The sequence below is a fragment of the Wolffia australiana genome, chromosome 14, assembly GCF_029677425.1.
Source record: "Wolffia australiana isolate 7733 chromosome 14, ASM2967742v1".
NCBI classification, from domain to species: Eukaryota; Viridiplantae; Streptophyta; class Magnoliopsida; order Alismatales; family Araceae; genus Wolffia; species Wolffia australiana.
The window spans coordinates 1,527,725-1,547,385 of NC_135848.1; the positions used below are offsets into that span (position 1 = coordinate 1,527,725).

Consider the following 19,661-nt stretch of genomic DNA (forward strand, 5'->3'; position numbering starts at 1 on the left):
AGGAAGGAGGGTGAAGTATTTATAAGCGGAGGGGTTCTAAAAAAGCCCTCGCAGAGGGGAAGAATGGCTGGAGACACTCGGAGACAAATTCTAGCTGCCGTATGCATCTTTCCCACTTGGAGCGCCCTCACATGCGCCGCCGCCCGCGCCGCTTCTTAAATGGCTGAGCTTTTCCTGTGCAACGCCTGCGCCTAGAGAGATGAAGAACTGCCCCCCATACAGTAGTTTGAGCTTTGACTGGATAAGACGGTCAAACGACAGTCTCTGTCGGTCAACTAGGTTAGTCAATCCTGCTTCCTGATCTGCCCTGTTCATCATCTCTGGTGTCTTGTCTGAATTCAGTTTTGGCTCGCAGATTCATCAGTCAACTTGTCTATCTATCCATTTAGTCATCTCTCTTTCCATCCGTCTATTGTAACTCTGTATGAACGTATCTACCCATTTAGTCATCTTTCAATCCATAGATCGATCTCTTTATTTGCGTTTGTGTATGTGTATGTATCTTTTCATTCATCTATTCTAATTATGTATGAACTTATCTACCCATTTATTCATCTATTCTTACTATGTATGAACTTATCTACCCATTTAGTCATCTTTCAATCCATAGATCGATCTCTTTATTTGCGTTTGTGTATGTGTATGTATCTTTTCATTCATCTATTCTAATTATGTATGAACTTATCTACCCATTTATTCATCTATTCTTACTATGTATGAACTTATCTACCCATTTAGTCATCTTTCAATCCATACATCGGTGTTTTTTTTGTGTTTGTGTCTGTGTATCTATCTTTTCATTCATCTATTCTAACTATGTATGAACTTATCTACCCATTTATTCATCTTTTTATCCATACATCGGTCTTTTTATTTGCGTTTGTGTATGCGTATCTATCTTTCTATCCATCTATTCATCTGTCAACTTGTCCACCTACCCATTTAGTCATCTTTTTATCCATACATCAGTCTTTTTTATTTGTGTTTGTGTTTGTGTAATATCCATCGATTCTAATTGTGTAGAAACGTATCTACCCATTTAGTCATCTTTCGATGTTTCCTTGTGTTCTTATATGTGTATCTATCTTTCCATCCATCTATTCTAATTATGTATGAACGTATCTACCCATTTAGTCATCTTTCTATGTTTCCTTGTGTTTGTATATGTGTATCTATCTTTCCATCCATCTCGATTTCTCCTCAATTTTGCTTGCATATTCATCTGTCAACTTGCCTATCTATCCATTTAACCATCTTTCTATCCATACATAAGTCTTTTATTTGAGTTTGTGTATGTGTATCCATCTTTCCATCCATCTAGTCTAAGTATGTATGAACGTATCTCTTTATCCATGCGTCTATCATTTTGAAATACGTATATGGGTATCTTTCATTTCGACCGACTCTTCTACATATGTATATATGTGTATGCATCCATCAATCCGTTCCAATACATTCAGATGTGTGTGTATTTGTGTATGTATTTATATGTCTCTCGAATTTTTAATAAATCCTTCTGGCAATGAATTCATACATCTCTCTTTTTTATTATCCATTCCATTTATATATCTTTCTAACTATCCATGAATACACGTATTCGTCTAACAATGTATCCATGTCTCCTTCCATCAGTCTATCTTCGCATCAAAGCATGTATGTATCTGTCCGTGAAATTTTTTATCTCTATATCAAATTTTCTGAGAAATCTTTTACGCCCATCTATCCAGATAAGTTAAATTCAGTAGAATTCTGACTCAGACGTTTAGCCTTTTTTAATTCAAAGTCGCAACTTCTCAGTGACCACCCAATTTCAGCTTGTGCCATAACAAGTGTCGTGTATGACCCTCCACCGAGAGAATCAGCCGCTGACCACTGATGAGTCTCGTCGCAAGTCCACGGGCAGTTTCTAGAGAGAAGTAAATGAATCTGACCCAAAACAACTACATTCTTCCCCCCTTCTCTCTCTCTAGATATATAGATCTGTATATCAATTTATCTATCTCTGTATCTATCTATATGTCTATATATCTATCTATTTATCTCTCTATCTACCTCTCTCTCTCTTGATCTCCCTATCTACTTCTCTCTCTCTTAATCTCTCTATCTACTCCTCTCTCTCTTAATCTCTCTATCTACCTCCCTCTCTCTCTATCTCTCTATCTACCTCCCTCTCTCTCTATCTCTCTATCTATCTCTCTATCTACCTTTCTCTCTCTCAATATCTCTATCTACCTCCCTCTCTCTCTATCTCTCTATCTCTCTCTCTATCTCTCTATCTACCTCCCTCTCTCTCTATCTCTCTATCTACCTCCCTCTCTCTCTATCTCTCTATCTACCTCCCTCTCTCTCTATCTCTCTATCTATCTCTCTATCTACCTTTCTCTCTCTCAATATCTCTATCTACCTCCCTCTCTCTCAATCTCTCTATCTACCTCCCTCTCTCTCAATCTCCCTATCTACCTCCCTCTCTCTCAATCTCTCTATCTACCTCCCTCTCTCTCAATCTCTCCATCTACCTCCCTCTCTCTCAATCTCCCTATCTACCTCCCTCTCTCTCAATCTTTCTCTCAATATCTCTATCTACCTCCCTCTCTCTCAATCTCTCTATCTACCTCCCTCTCTCTCAATCTCCCTATCTACCTCCCTCTCTCTCTCTCAATCTCTCTATCTATCTCTCTCTATTTATCTTTCTTTCTCTATCTATATATTTATCTCGCTAGTTATCTTTCTCTCTATCATCTCTTTTTCTATCTCTCTTTCCCTTTATCTTTCTCTCTCTGTCTATCTATCTCTCTTCTTTCTCTGTCTATCTCTCTTCTCACTCCGTCTATCTATCAATCTTTCTCTGTCTACCTATCTGTTTTCTCACTCCGTCTATGTATCAATCTTTCTCTGTCTATCTCTCAAAGTTCTGAAGTACGGGATGAAAACTTTTTCTGTGCGTCTTCGTCGGGTCCGGCCTTCTCTAGCCCACTTCCCTCCGACGATGATCTTCAATCTCCATGCGAGAGAGAGAGAGGGAGAGAAATAGAGAGAGATAGAGATAGAGAGAGAGAGAGAGTGTGTGTGTGTAAGTCAAATCTCTCCAACGACCACAATTGGTCGTCACTCTTGGACCAGTCGCATCGTCAGATGGTATCACAGCGATTCTGCCTAAATTTAGATTATTTTATTTCATCTCAACCGTGTGATCATTCTTCGGGATGAGTGGAGATTAAAAAATATCTCTCTCATTCTCTCTCTCTCTCTCTCTCTCTCCATCTTCATCTCTCTCTCTCTCTCTCTCTCTCTCTCTCTCTCTCTCTCTCTCTGTTTCATGTCTACAGTGGCCTATGATCTGCAGTACACTTTGGCGCGCCTCTACATATGTCCTCACCCAATCAAGATTCTACCTTTTTAGAAGAAAGTGCCACAGAACTCAATATTATATTCGTTGAGAAAATCAATGTTTGATCCTTTTTTTATTTTCTTCACTTCGAGGCTGATCGTTCTAATTTCTTTACAAATGATATCACGTCCATATTATGAACATTACGAACATGCAATCCGATGAATTAGCAACTCCATCACTGGGCACTTGCATTCTTAATAAAGACACCAAGGGTTACTGTTTTAGGAAATGTTTTAGGGAATAAAACCATTGTTTTGAAGTAAATTAGCCCTACAAATTTTCAGAGGGTAAAAGATAAATTGGTAAAAGTTTGATGATATTGAGACTTATTAAATAGCATATACTTGATTTAACCATTTGCTGTTCACATATACATGGGCTATTGAATTTGTCAAAATCTTTTGAAAGCTACTGTTTTTATGTGAGTAATCAACATGCCAGCATGTACTTTGACTATATATACAAAAGCTAAGGCAGGCATCAATCTATCGCATTTCATTTCATCTTTCTTCATTCAGACATTATTAAATGCAGAGAAAAAAATCTATACCACTTGTTCACATTTGATCTTAAATGAAACAAATAACTTGAGCCATATATGACATCAATTCACTGCAGGTATTGTTTGTTCCTTAAGATCTTAAGGGGATTTTCTGAAATTAAGAACTTAATCTGGCTCCTAATTACTTAAATCTGATGTCTACTATGCGCTTAAACATTTCTCATTTGTTATTGCCAAAATTAATCAAGGGCATACATAGCTCTCTTTAGAGAGCCACGTCATGGATGTTGTAACAGGTTCCCACGTCAGATCTCTAACCCTAGATGGGGTCATCGATGGGATGGCTTCAGAGAGAGGTAAGAGACAGATATGGAAAAGAGAAAGAAACTGTCGCTTATCATAACTTCATAAATTGAAGTGGGTGGGTGGGTTAGACAGGGAAAGAGAAAGCGTTTTCTGCTTACTAACCCACTTTTTTTGAGTTCATTGAAGTTACAGGTTAGTGGAAAAGTGACCGAATTCTCTCTCTACCTTTCTCTCACGTAACCTTCTCTTGAGAAAAGGAAGGAGAGAGAAAGAGAACTACGTGAGTAACTGGAAAAATAACCCTATTCTCTCTCTACATTTCTCTCCCTCTAACCTTCTCTTGAGAAATGGAAAGAGAGAAAGTGAACAAATACGTGGGTAACTGGAAAAGTGACACATTCTCTCTCTACATTTCTCTTCCTCTAACCTTCTCTTGAGAAATGGAAAGAGAGAGAACGTGAACAAATACGTGGGTAACTGGGTAAGTGACCCCATTCTCTCACTCTAACCTTCACAAGTGGAAAGAGAAGAGAACAAATACGAGGGTAACTGGAAAAATGACCCCATTTTCTCTCCCACATTCTCTCACTCTAAACTTCTCTTACGAAATGGGAAGAGAGAGAGAGAGAGAGAAAGTGAACAAAAATAAGTGGCTAAATAGAAAAGTGACCCAATTTTCTCGCCACGTTTCTCTCACTCTAACCTTCTCTTGAGAAATGGGAAGAGAGAGAAAGTGAACAAAAATACGTGGGTAAATGGAAAAGTGACCTAATTCTCTCTCCACGTTTCTCTCACTCTAACCTTCTCTTGAGAAATGGGAAGAGAGAGAAAGTGAACAAAAATACGTGGGTAAATGGAAAAGTGACCTAATTCTCTCTCTACGTTTCTCTCACTCTAACCTTCTCTTGAGAAATGGGAAGAGAGAGAAAGTGAACAAAAATACGTGGGGACCTCAGGGACAAGGAGTTATTCCCTGAACTCCTATTCCTTGTAGCAAGCAGTTGAACTCGTGATGGGGTGTCAGGTTTGAGGGCTTTTAAAAAGCTTGACTCTATTGGGTAGCTTATCCTATAGCGCCACCTCTCTTCAACTCCACGACAAGATGCAACCTTCTTCCATATAGAGCGAGAAAGATAGCAGTGAGATAGAAAAACAAGTAAATAGTAAGCAAAGAAGGAAAGAAATAAAGGGGAAAAGAGAGAAAAACAGGGAAGTAAAATAAAACAACTGGAGAAAACGATAAAAAAGCAAACACTAGTAAAGGGTAGACAGAGAAAGAGAAAGAGCAAAGAAAGTAAAGAACAACAAAGAGAGATAGAGAGAGAATGAGAGAGGAAAGAAGAAGAAAAGTGAGACAGGGATAGAGAGTGAAAGCATCGATGAACAGGGAAAGAAGAGAGAGACACAGAGAGCTGGAGTAAGGATGAAGAGAGAAGAAGAAAAACTTAGAGAGAGAGAGAGAAGAAACAAGATGAGAAGTGAAATTGGGATAGAGAGAGTAAAAGAGTGGGCGAAGAGGGAAAGAGGAAAGAGAAACACTTAGAGAGAGAAAGAGAGTATTTAATGGGGGTTACTCTGAAAACGTAGAGATAAAGGATAGATTGCCCAAGATTGCCTATTGCCTGGCCTTTGTTGTTGTCTTACTGTCAGACTCATGATAGACTATACGAGGAAATAGAAATGAGAGAAAAAATCTGCGCAAGAGGACATTATTTTCAATCAGCAGACAGTCGTCCGTACCCAAACAGGTTAAGGATTCGCTGAATTTATGTATTTTTTATCGACATGTCCTTTACGGATAAATACTCTGTATCATACCATCGATGAGAGAGAGAGAAACGGTGGCAGAGAGAATTGCTATAACTGTAAAAAAATTTCATGAAATAATTTCCTTTTTTATTCAACTGTCCTTTATGGGTAAATACTCTGTATCCTACCATCGATGAGAGATAGAAGAAGAGACGGTGGGAGAAAGAATTGCCAAAAATGTAGAGTAAATTTACTAAATTATAAACGATTGACTTGATTATTAATCAAATCATCCTTTGTTGACGAAATTTCATGAATTTCATAAGCTACATTCTTTTTAATCACCTGTCCTTAATGGGTAAATACTCTTCATTTTACCATCGATGAGATAGACACAGAAAGAGACGGCGACAGAGAGAATTGCTAGAACTGTAAAGAAATTTTACAAAATTATGAAACATTGACTTGATGATTAATCAAATCATCCTTTATTGACGAAATTTCATGAATTTCACGAACTAGTTTCTTTTTTATTCACTGTCCTATATGGATAAATACTCTGTATCCTACCATCAACGAGAGATAGAAGAAGAGACGGTGGGAGAGAGAGTTGCCAAAAATGTAGAGTAAATTTACTAAATTATAAATTATTGACTTGATAATTAATCAAATCATCCTTTCTTGACGAAATTTCATGATTTTCACGAACTAGTTTCTTGTTTAATCACCTGTCAGTTATGGGTAAATACTGTATTATTTCATCGATGAGAGAGAGACAGAAAGAGACGGTGGCAGAGAGAATTGCTTAAACAGTCAAATAAATTACAATATTATAAGCGATTAATCAATAAAATCATCATTTATTGATGAAATTTCATGAATTTCATGGAGAAGCTTAGATTTGGCTGACGTCAGCCTTCTAAGATCTGGCTCAGAAATCGAGGCAAAGGAGTCCAAAGTCATCGGCCACGTCATCAATCCGTGGAAATGCGCCGCAAAAAAGAAGTTGCAGCTTTTGAACTGCCACGCCTTGATTGGATGGGTACGTTTGCTTGCTTTGATTTCCCAAAACTTAATATAATATATATTTTTCACTACATTCTCTGTTTTTATTCGAAACAGGACATGACCCTCTTGATTATATCTGCATATTATAATCACTACAAAGTCCATGAACACGACGTACGAAAGAAAGATAGAAGGATACATAGGTATATATGTACAGATAGATATATAGAAAGAAGGATAGAGGAAAAAAAAGCTTGATAGACAGAGAGATACAAAGAAAGAAAGATATATAGATAGATTGATTGATAGATAGAAAGAAAGAGATATAGACAGATTGATTGATAGATTGATAGAGATATATATATATATATATCGATAGATTGATATATGATAGAGAGAGAGAAAGAGACAGATATATAGAGGAATAGATGGAGAGAGAGACAGATAGATATATAGATTGATTGATAGGGTGATAGGGAGAGAGAGGCAAAGATAGATAGGTGGCTAGATAGATCGATAGTTATATAGATATATCGATTGATTGATAGGGTGATAGAAAGAGAGAGAAAGAGACAAAGATAGATAGATTGATAAGTAGTAAAATGAATAGAGAGAAAGATAGATAGATGGATAGAGATAGAGATAGATATATGGATAGAGAGAGAGATAGATAGATGGATAGATAGACAGAAAGACAGAAAGACAGATAGATAGATAGATATATAGATAGAAAGATAGATATATATATAAAGAGAGAGATAGGTAGATAGATAGATATATAGATCAATGAATAGATAGATAGATTGATGAATAAACAGATAGATCGTTGAATAGATAGATAGATAGACAGATAGAGATAGCTTGATAGAGAGAGAAATAGAGATAGCTTGATAGAGAGAGAAATAGAGATAGCTTGATAGAGAGAGAGAGCGGGAGAGAGAGAGAGAGAGCGGGAGAGAGAGAGAGAGAGAGAGATATGGATTGCTTTAGGAAGATGGAAGATGTCTGCAACCATAAAAGGCAGGTACGTGGAATTGACAAAGCACAGGTTGCATTGAAAGCAGCGCAGTCATCTGCCACCTCTCGCTTGAGATTTTTGTCCTGAAAGAAGTGGGTGGGTTTGAGCCGCCCGCCGCCGCCCTCGTTCTCATGAAGCTTGGCCGTTTCTGACCCTCACAGATCTTGCAGGAGAGCACGTGGGGGATCCCTCTTCCATCTTCCGCATTACTGCATTACTTCATCTCTCTCTCTATCCCTCTCTCCCTCTTTCTGTCTCTTTCTCTCTCCTCCTCTCTCTTCTTCTCTCTTTCTCTCTCGTTCGGCATCTTTCTTTCTCACCCTTTGTGTCTATCTCTCCCTCTCTCTTTCCCTCTTTCTCTCTTTTGGCATCTTTCTTTCTCTCCCTCTATCTCTATCTCTACCTATCTCTCTCTCCCTCTATCTCCATCTCCCCCTCTCTCTTTCCCTCTTTCTGTCTATTTCGGCATCTTTCTTTCTCTCCCTCTAGCTCTCCCTCTATCTCCATCCCTCCCTATCTCTCTCTCCCTCTATCTCCATCTCTCCCTATCTCTATCTCTCTCTCCCTCTTATCTCTATCTTTATCTCTCTCTCCCTCTATCTTTATCTCTCTCTCCCTCTTATCTCTATCTCTCCCTCTTATCTCTATCTCTCTCTCTCCCTCTTATCTCTATCTCTCCCTCTTATCTCTATCTCTCTCTCTCCCTCTTATCTCTATCTCTCTCTCTCCCTCTATCTCCATCTCTCCCTATCTCTATTTCTCTCTCCCTCTATCTCCATCTCTCCCTATCTCTATTTCTCTCTCCCTCTATCTCCATCTCTCCCTATCTCTATCTCTCTCGCCCTAGATAGAGAAATATATATAAATATATAGATGTATAGATTGATAGAGTACAGAGAGAAAGATAGAGATAAGAGAAAGAGACAGAGAGAGGGATGGAGAGAGAGAGAGAGAGAAAGAGACAGAGGAATAGAGAGAGAGAGAGAGATCGAGAAAAACAGACAGATAGAGCGATAGAGAGAGAGATTGAGAAAAAAGACAGAGAGAGGGATAGAGAGAGAGATCGAGAATAACAGACAGAGAAAGGAATAGAGAGAGAGAGAGATCGAGAATAACAGACAGAGAAAGGAATAGAGAGAGAGAGATCGAGAATAACAGACAGAGAAAGGAATAGAGAGAGAGAGAGATCGAGAATAACAGACAGAGAAAGGAATAGAGAGAGAGAGATCGAGAATAACAGACAGAGAAAGGAATAGAGAGAGAGAGAGATCGAGAAAAACAGACAGAGAGAGGGATAGAGAGAGACAGACGGAGTAATAGAGAGAGAGAGACAGAGAGACAGAGGGAAAAAGAGAGACAGACAGAGTAGGGATCAGGGATTCGGGCAGATCATTCGAATGTTCGATCGGATCGGGCATTCGAACGAACGAATCCAAACACCGATCTGTCCACCTCAGATCCTATCTGAACACGATCTGCACGTCTATTCAGATTGGCTTGTTCAAACAAGAAGGCTGTTCGGATCGAATGTTCGAATAAGATCCAATTCGAACACGTTGTTCGAATCGGATCGAATCTAATGTTCATATCCGGCGGTGCCAGCAGCCGCAAGCGGCAGGGCCCAGCGCCAGCCAGCAGGGCCCAGCAGCCGGCCAACGGCTGCCAACGCAGGCCAGCAGCCGCCCAGCGCCGGCCAGAGGCCCCCAGCGCCGCCCAGAGGTCGCAAGCACCGGCCAGCGGCCGCCAGCGCCGGCTAGCGGCCCCCAGCCCCAGCCAGCGGACTGCCAGCGGCCGCCGGAGAGAGTCGCTGGCAGTCGCTGGCCATTTGTTCGAAATTGTTCGAACTTGTTCGAACATGGTTGAACAAATGGCAATCGAACACGAACGAACCAAATTGTTCGTTCGAAACTTTCGATCGAACACGAACAAAGGGTCTGTTCGATCGAAAGATTCGAACAGATTGTTCGAATCGGCATTTGTTGGTTCGAATCTGTTGATCAAGATTCGAACGATCTGATCTGATCTGATCCCCGATGCCTAAGACAGAGAGGGATAGAAAGAGATAGGGAGAGAGAGAGAGAGAGAGACAGAGATAAAGATAGACAGAGAGAGAGAAAAAAGAGACAGATAGATAGAGAGAGAGAGAGAGAGACAGAGAGAGAAACATTTAGATAGATAGAGAAAGAGACATAGATAAAAAGAGAGAAAGAGACAGAGATAGATAGAGAATGAGAAAGATAGAGATAGATAACGAAAAAAAGATAGATAGAGATAGATAGAGAAAGAGACAGAGATAGATAGAGAGAGATAGATAGATAGATAGAGACAGAGATAGATAGAGAAAGAGACAGAGATAGATAGAGAAAGAGAAAGAGATAGATAGAGAAAGAGACAGAGAAAGATAGAGAAAGAAAAAGAGATAGATAGAGAAAGAGACAGAGAAAGATAGAGAAAGAAAAAGAGATAGATAGAGAAAGAAAAAAAGATAGATAGAGAAAGAGACAGAGATAGATAGAGAAAGAGACAGAAATAGATAGAGAAAGATAGAGAGAGATAGAGAGAGAAAGAGATAGATAGATAGAGAAAGAGACAGAGATAGATAGATAGATAGAGAAAGAGACAGAGAGAGATAGAGAGAGAAAGATAGAGATATATTGAGAAAGAGACAGAGAGAGATAGAGAGAGAAAGATAGAGATATATTGAGAAAGAGACAGAGAGAGATAAAGAAAGAGACAGAGAGATAGAGAGAGAAAAAGAATGAGACAGACAGATTGAGAAAGAGACAGAGAGAGAGAGAGAGAGATAGAGAATGAGACAGAGAGATAGAGAAAGAGACAGATAGAGTTAGAGAGAGAAAGGGGGAGGAAGAGAGAGAGAGAATGAACCAGAGTTTGCGCAGGAAATGACTGGCTGCTGAAATTTTGAACCGATGCCTAGCTTGTCATTTCCAGCTGAGGGGGACGGCGTGCAGGTTGTTTGTCTTATTTAGACATAATTAATTCTATCATGACAACAGCAGATATATATATATATATATATATATATAGAGAGAGAGAGAGAGAGAGAGAGAGAGAGAGCACAGTAACTATGAACATCAACGATGAGATGGGCGCCAGCAGAAATGAAGGCGACTGGGAAAAAGAGGAAGAATAGATCAATTGAAGAAATGGATAATCCACAAACGGATGGAACAGGGATGAAGAAGGGGGCAATGGATTTACAGTGCCAAATCCAAATTACCGTTGAGAAAATAATCCTGCAGCAAGATCAAACATATGAGTGATTATTAAAATGCCACTGGGCAAGATAAAAATTTCTTGCCCGGCAATCCCCAACAAGATATTACAGTGATTTTAAACAGAAAGAGAGAAAGAGGGAGGAAAAAAAAAGAAAGAGAGGGTCAGGTGTTTATTCAGAGGTATAAATGAGAGTTCAATCTTCTTTCTGATGGGACGAAGCACGAGAGGAGCCGTTACCGTTCAAAGCGGCGTGGTAGGCTCGCTTCTCTGCCAGCCCAATTTCTGATAGCGTCAGGTTTCCCTGTAAACAACACTCATCACATGAAACACAAACTCTTCCTTCAAAAATCTCTGTTTCTCTCCCTAACTCTACACCATATAAAAATACACATTTAATCATGCAAAATGTGGTTTATTTTTGCTGGCCCTGCTAATTCAGGACAGGGTTGGGCGATTCTATCCGATCAAATTTGGCCATTCCCAAAAGAACTGAATTGATCATCATACTTCATCCATGAACGGTTCGATCAGAAATCAGATCCGCTGATTGATTGTCCTGAACGAAGATGTTGCAAAAACCAACCGTAATTCATAATTATCTTGCGGTGGAATGAAAGAAAACTGTAGATAATTTGGATTTTTTAAGAAATTGAAAGTATTATTTAATTACCTCAGTGGCCATCATTTTCCGAAGATTGTTCGCATAGAATTTGGGATCATCCACCTCCTGCTGTGTCGGGTAGTAAACCGGAAAATAAGAGACTTCAATATGGTTCACAAATTGGCAGAGAAGGAAGAGAACATGGCGACCCTGCAATTGAGTCATACACCATTGTTCATCAAATTTGCGGAATCAGAAAGAAAGAAATGACTTGTACAAAGAACCCATATCTCTCTCGCTCTCAAAACATGTTTATCTTTGTTTAAAAATATTTATCCATCGACTACCCAGCTGGTCTTCCATAACAGGGAGCCTTTCAGAGAAAAATGTTGGCTGAATTATACCCATGAGAAAAAAATTACAGACTTTAAAATACATCGGGAACAATACCACAGAAAAAAAGATAATAAATGGTAGTTAACAGACAATAAAATAAAGAATCTAAACAGCAAATCAGATTCCCGTCATGATAGCGGTTCATGCGATGAATAGTTTCCCGATTAATTAATGACGGATATAGAAGAGTAAGGCGTTTAACAAAAAATATGGCGTCGACCCACCCCTGATATGCTATCCCACGCCGGGCTGAATCTCTTGTGTGGATACCGAAGTACAACAGGAAGCACAGGAGTTTTCGCCAGGAACGCGCCCGTCTTGAAAGGAAGAAGAAAGTCTCCGTTGGTCGTTGTGCCCTCTGAAAATTAGGAAAGCATACGTCTTGAAGGTATTAAATTATGATTAATTCATTTTCAGTAATTTTTTCCATTTTCTCAGCATTGTGAATCCCATTTTATTATGCAATAAGTGCACTTGTGGTTAAACAAGAGACATGGAAAAGACATTCTGAATCATAGGAATATGAAGTGAAGAAAAGAAAGACCAAAATGCTCCTAGAGGACTGGAATGACTCCGAAACGAGAGCTGACCTGGAAAAAGCAACATCATTGGCGAACAATGATTCTGGTGAGCTTGCAGAACCCTTTCTGATATGACGCCTGTGGGGAAGACGAAATTGTAGGGATCAAATTGTAAGTTGACACTAATAAATCCTGCTATTTTTTACCCAATATCCATCTGCTTAGGAAAATGCCAGAGAATTACAAAAACTTCATTCGTAATTATGTAAGATAGATCATAAAAGTAGACGGGGAGAGTATTTGATAGAGGGGATTTCACAGTAATTTCCAGAGGGTCCTCAAATACATTTCCAGATCATACCGGAGACGCCCTTCGAATCTGATGATTTTGATTCCCTCTGGACGTACACGCAGCCCAGACATTTACTGCCAATGGAAACAAAAAAACTCATTTAAAACCACCGGAATATTATTCTGGTCTCTATAATATGCGCACTTAATTACATAGAGAAATCAGGGCTTGAGTTTTTCACAATAGGTAACTGATAATCACCAAATCCACATTTTCCAGGGCCAGGTGGAGAACGATGGGATTGTGATGTTATTTTCTTTTCCTGGGTCATTAGATTATTAATGAATTTTTCAAAAACTCAAGCACGACATTGTGCAAGTGAACCAATTCTTCCACTGCAAGGCGCATTTTCCTCATAATAACAGCAAGGGTCAGTGCAATCATGATGTATTAAATGGATTGATGGGTTGATCTCGAGGGATCGATTGAAACTCGATCAAAATGATGGAACAATCATTAATTGAAAACAATTAAAAACTATTGATTTTTTTGCTAGATTGTTATTAAGTCAATCCAAATAACGTAAAAAAAGCATGGATAAAAAGTCCATTCTCTCTCTCTTTCTTCATCAGTCCATCCCATTTATTGAGCCAATAGAATTTTTCGACCTATAAGTCAATTGATCCAGCAGAGTCAGTCGATTGATTAGCTGATCCGATCACCATCATATTCGTCCAATCAAACTATTCTTTTGATCTGATTTTGATCCAACCAATCCAATCTGTCCGCTGACCCTGTCCAACCAAAAACCGGACAATATTTTTTAAATAAAAAATGAGATAAAAGTTTGACTTTTCCGTGGAGAGAAAAGAAAAGGAGAGCGATATTCCATTGCAGGAGAATATGAGTGAGAGAGGCTCATGTGTGACAAAATATGAAAATGCAAAGGTGTACCTGATTAGACCAACCAAGGGGAGCTTAGCAACTGATCGCTGTGGCAACAAAAAAACAGTTTTCAGAATAAGATTGAAGATGTTAGTTCAAGAAGTTAAGACCAAGAAAAGACGAAAAAAATCAAGTTGAACGACCCAATCCAATACCAACCTTTGCCACAAAACTGGGGAAAGAAGATGACATGTGATACAAGATATCCAAATAAGACACATGATTGGACACAATTGCCCCCGGTCTTCCTCGCTCATAACCTAGTTCCCCATGAACATCCTAGGAAAAAATGAAGGAAAAAATATCGCAGAATACTCAGAGAAAACACAAAATACTCAGAGAAACACCAATTCACGACAATGGTATTCTAACCCTATGATATGTTATTTTCAAGAAAATATAAAAGGAGAGCCAATAAAAGAAACAGGTCCATGTCAGCTCAAGGAACCTATAAATTAAGGCAGGGAAGGAGCCTAAAGGCGTCGAGTCAAGAAGCACGGGAAGAGACTGGAGAGCAGGAGAAGCCAGCATCCAGAAGGAAGGATCGCTCCATCCTTGGTCCTGATATCTCGTATTCAGCATTCTTCTAGTCACATTGTCCAAACGCTCGTATCTCTCTCTCTCTCTCTCTCTCTCTCTCTCTCTCTCTCGTTTGGCTTACGAATTACAGTGAATTGATAAGGGATTTCTTTCAAGAAGATACAAGAAGATCACATTGCCCATTTGATTTTCTTTGATGTTATCACCCTGCTAGAAGAATTTCGATTTAAGAGCAAGTTATATCGAAATTTCTTCTCTAATCTGAATTTGAACTGCGGGAATCAAGGCGACCAAAACAGGAATTGGCTTTAGCCGTCGGATCCCTTTAGAAACTTCTGTCCCAAACTAGGTTTTCTCAGTAAATCAGGGCAGGTACCGGCAGGTTTTGTAGACCTTTAAGTTGAAAGAAAACCATCGACTCAAGATAAAATTAAACCAAATCGTGGTGAGAAGATAAAGAGATGGAGCTCCCAGGTACTGAAAAAGGAATATAAAAAGAGAAATCTATCAGCAATGAACACTTCGCGAGAAAAAGATCCTCACAGAGGCATGAATCAGCCTATGAATTAAGCTAATCATGGAAAAACGATAACTAATGAAAAATGGGTAAGAGTAAACCAGCAAACTAGATGTATCATTACCGTCAATCCGGACTCCTTGATCCAGTAAAACCCAAAAACGAACAGCATCGCCCTAGAACAAAACCGCCCAGAACGCACCACCACAGCCCTCCTCCAGCCAACCATATGCGCGTAATCTTCCTGCTCGTTCTCCCGATTCGGGTCCTTCAAGAGAGTGCAAACTCGGCAAATCAAGTAGTAAATCACCAGAATAACCATCCCAGCGACAAACCGAATCGGAACAAGGATCAGGAAGGCGATTCCCAGAAGCAGCTTCTCTCTAAGAGGCAGCGCACCTCTCCCCATCGGACCATAAACATCTCTCCGCACGTACGGGGCGTTCCTCCTCTCGAGCTCCTCGAAGCTTTCAGTTTCTGACGAGATTACCTCAGATCCGGCGGGGATGGAGGAAGAATTCTCTTCGATTAGAGGTTTCTCGTCGGTTTCTTGCCCAAAATCCTTCAATTCGCAATCCATCGAAGAGATTTCGCTTCTGGATTGAACCCGAAGCTTGAAGAATTACAATCGTTGATGCGTGCCCGCCATTTCTTCGATCTTTGGCGCAGAATCGGGCGAGGCGGAAGAGCTGTTCTTCGTTGGATACTCATCCAATCAAGTCAAATAAGACAGTTCATGGAGTTTACCTTTTTTCACATGGCACGTGTGAATCGTGCTCACTCGCACGTGCAGAACTCTTTCTTATGACATTTTGTTCTATTATTTGTGGATCTAAATAGTCCTCTGGGGATGTAAGAAAATAAAAATATTTCATATTTGACTTGTGGGAATCAACTGGGCTGTGATAGTTCTTGGGATTTTACTTTTAGGTGGTAGGTTTAATTCATTTTCTCTGAAATTAAACTTCATTATATATTTAATATTCGGAAAATGTGAATCAACTTTACTTTTAGGTTGATGTGTGAATCAGACAACACTGGTAGGTACAATGCATTATTCTTTTTTTTGAGAAAAATGCAATGTATTGTTCTGACATTTTGTTTTGTTATTTCTAGCCATTGTTAATCTTTTTGGAGTGGAGATGCAATTTAATTAAAATAAATATGATTTGGAATGTGTGAATCAACTCAACTGAGGCAAATCAAGTTATAAATCTGAAGGCCTAAACAGGAGGAGAGGATCAATTAAAATTGCCCTCAAAATTGCAGCTTTGATCGGACTTCTAGATTGTTAGATATCAAGCTTTGATGTTGGAAGAATTGCACCCATCAATTTACTTGAAGTATTCTCTCTCCCGTTGATGTTTCTGTTGTTTCTGCTTCTACATCCTGTCTTGGGTTTTACGTTCTTAGTTTTTATGAAAAATCTCTAAAATGATTGGCTACAACGTTTTGTAGCATTCTAGATCAGTGGCTATGAAAGCAATAAATAGCCTTCCATAGAAGAAGACAAAATAATAAAGTTAAATAAATGATGAGTGCGTGACATTGTGACACCTCAATGTTAGCATCATCAACACATTTTATCTTCTCTGCCTTCTGCAATTGGAAACATGTGCACTATGTGTATGCTTGTCTGCAATGTGTATGTTTATACACTACATGTAGGCCAAGTCGATGTGTCACATTTTCACCTTCAACACATTCAATACGAAGTCAAGTAATGATTATTTGAATGCTGATGCTTCTCATTGTGATTTAAATTGAGTTATTTTTATTGATAGATGGCATGCTGTTGAGTGAATATACAATAATATCTTAGTTAAAACTTGTTATTGTGGCACGCTGTTGCGTGAATAAATAATAATAATATCTTAGTTAAAACTTGTTATTGTGGCTTGATGTTGAGTGAATAAATAATAATATCTTAGTTTACGTTAACCACTATACCAATTATACCAATCGATATTTGGTCGCTATTACATAAAATCAATTGGCAAAAGTTTCAGGTCAGAAAAATTAGACCAGAATTCTGTAGAAATTTCTTAAGAAATACACGTAGAAAATTGTAAAATATATATAGATATTTCACCTTTAAAGGTTAAAATATCCATTTTTAACGTCAAAATTATTAAAAGATTTCCTTTAATATTATGATGTCAATTTTTTGTAAAAAATCCAAAGAAACCATGCAGTCTAAAAAATGTCATTATAAAAATATATTTAATTATTTTAGACTTTATGGCGCATATATAATCATTCAAATTTGAATAACTTCAAAATTTTAGTGATATTAACCTAATAGTTAGCATGCTATCAAGCCCAATCATAAAATGGACACACTCAAATTGCATTGGATGCTCCACAACATGGACCGACCATAGTTATATCTGTTTCTATGCATTTGGAGGAAAAGATATAGTAAGTTTGTTAGCTCTTGGCTATTTAATGCCAGTTCAATTTTTTGGGACATGTCTACGCCCGAATGGAAAAAATCGCCCCGTTTGAACTGGCATAAAGTTCAATCCACAACCTTAAAGTTATGATAATATAATAAAAATTAGAGTTTGAAGCTGTGACGACCCATCCTTTGATAGAAACCCAAAAGCTATGACGACCCATCCTTTTTTTTCTTCTTTGTTTCGCAAGGTTGAAGAAGCTTGACGAGGAAGAAGGCCAGGGTCTTTCAATTGCATCTGCAAGATTTCTACAAGACAGGTTAGAAACAAACTTTAAAATGCTCTGGCTGAAAAACAAGAAGGAAAGAATAAATGAGAGAGCAAACAGCTAAAGAACAGAAAAAAAGGACCCAAAATTGTAGAACAAAATAGTAAGGGAAGGGAAAGAAAACAAATAAAAAACCAAAGAATAAAGAAGAGAAAAAAGAAGAACCAGGGAATTAAAAAAATAGAATACTGGAGAAATGAAAAAGATAATCAGCAGAAGGAGAATAAAAAAGAAGGAAAAAATGGACAGAATAAAAAAATAAAATAAAAGCTGAACAAGGCGAGAATAAATGAGAGAACAAAGAGCTGAAGAACAGAAGAAAAAAGAACCCAAAATTTCAGAAGAAAATAGTAAGGGAAGGGAAAGAAAGGAAATGGACAAGTCAAGAATAGAGAGGAGAAAAAAGAACCAGGGAATAAAAAAACGGAAAACTAGATAAATGAAAAAGATAATCAATGTAGAAGAAGAATAAGATCGAAAGAATAACAAAATAAAATAAAATAAGAACAAGAGAATAAAAGAAAAGAAAAAAATCTGATGGAATGAAGAATTCTAGATGGAAATAGGAAGACAAGAATATGAAATTAGGAAAAGGAGGGAAATGTGAAGGGGAGGGAGACAAAAGAAGATATGAAGAAATGAATTAACAAATAAGAAAAAAACAGAAAATAAGAAAGGCAAGAAACAGACTGAAATGTGTTTGAAGGTGTGCATCCCACACAATGCCTTCCAAGTGATATCCCTGTTTACTCTGTTGGATGGAATAACAATTAGTCCGTGGAGAGAAATAAGTGATTAAATTAAATAACCAATGGATGGTACATAACTTACCAGGATGTAAAATGTCCTCATCATTATGATCGTCATCAGAGTCTGAGTATTGGTCAAGACGACGAAACTGTTAAGATACTGGCAGAACTTCTCCTTGTATATTTGATAAATGCATATCCGAGTGAGAAACCAATGTAAACTGATAAAATGTTCCCTCCGAAGGGACGATGCTTAGATCACCGGAGTGGTTACAATCTGGGTTATTCCTCAGATCCAAATGTTTGGAGAACAACAAAAAGAGAAACAAAGGGAAGTAAGAGAAACCAAAATGCCGACACAGGTAGGATGAGGAAGCTCCCTAGAACGAGGGATCAGTTGCTGTTTGGGTCGGCCTAGCAATTCGCGCGAGGTGGATCTCTTGTCGCTCTGAAAAGATTGTAGCTAACTTCTTGATTTCCAATGGCTCCCCCTCTTGCCTTTACATAGATCTTCCCCCATTTTATTTAAAGGTTCGCATGTGTCACCTTAACTGGCACGTGTGGCTGAAGCTTGATGCCTCCTTTTGCTTTGATGTGTCCTCTCTTGATGTTTATCAGAAACCATGATCGCAACATCATCAACACCTTAATGCACTCTGTGTCAAGGCGTGATCCCCACATAACGTAATATGTGGTGATACCTCGGCTGATGGAGAATAATTGTTCCACTGGTGCGTTTGTCGGGCTCACGGCAAGATACTCGAGAGAAATTTTTTACAACTTGGGAAAGTATTTTGTCCTGATCTCCTTGCACCATCTCAAGGGGGATCTTCCTCCTCGCCACTATAGGGGATGTTGAGGTACTTCTCCAGCTCCTACCTAGGTCTTGATTGTGGTTGATGGCGATGGCTCAACCGCAAAAGCTGGCGCATAGAGCGATGTATGATGGTGGTCGATAGTGTTGTGAAAGTTGTCCATACTCGTAATAGAGGTCTTTTTCTGCAGGTAAAATTCCAGGTAAAAGATGCATTCTGACGAGTAAACTATTGAAGTGGTTTCTGCACGTTTGAGATTTAAGTGAGAGCCTCTGGCCGCATTGTATCGATTCGCATCATTGTCAAAAGGAAAGTTCATTTTCATTACAATGGTTTGAGAAGAA

General features: G+C 38.7%; 1 protein-coding gene across 3 annotated transcripts; it reads right to left on the reverse strand.

Moving 5' to 3' along the window:
* Positions 1-11,107: 11,107 nt before the first annotated feature.
* Positions 11,108-15,745, reverse strand: LOC144711862 (Phospholipid/glycerol acyltransferase family protein). 3 transcript variants are annotated; one of them, XM_078585965.1, is made up of 9 exons: positions 15,151-15,745; positions 14,129-14,248; positions 13,979-14,016; positions 13,079-13,158; positions 12,802-12,870; positions 12,436-12,569; positions 11,885-12,025; positions 11,452-11,515; positions 11,108-11,231 (listed from the first exon to the last, which is right to left on the reverse strand). In XM_078585965.1, the coding sequence occupies exons 1-9, from the start codon at positions 15,604-15,606 to the stop codon at positions 11,212-11,214; spliced, it is 1,122 nt and encodes a 373-aa protein (XP_078442091.1). In that variant the 5' UTR covers positions 15,607-15,745; the 3' UTR covers positions 11,108-11,211. The 3 variants fall into 3 exon arrangements, with proteins under 3 accessions (XP_078442091.1, XP_078442088.1, XP_078442090.1); XM_078585962.1 differs by lacking the exon at positions 11,108-11,231 and having other exon boundaries at positions 11,233-11,515; XM_078585964.1 differs by lacking the exon at positions 11,108-11,231 and having other exon boundaries at positions 11,233-11,515; positions 13,094-13,158; positions 15,151-15,744.
* Positions 15,746-19,661: the final 3,916 nt, after the last annotated feature.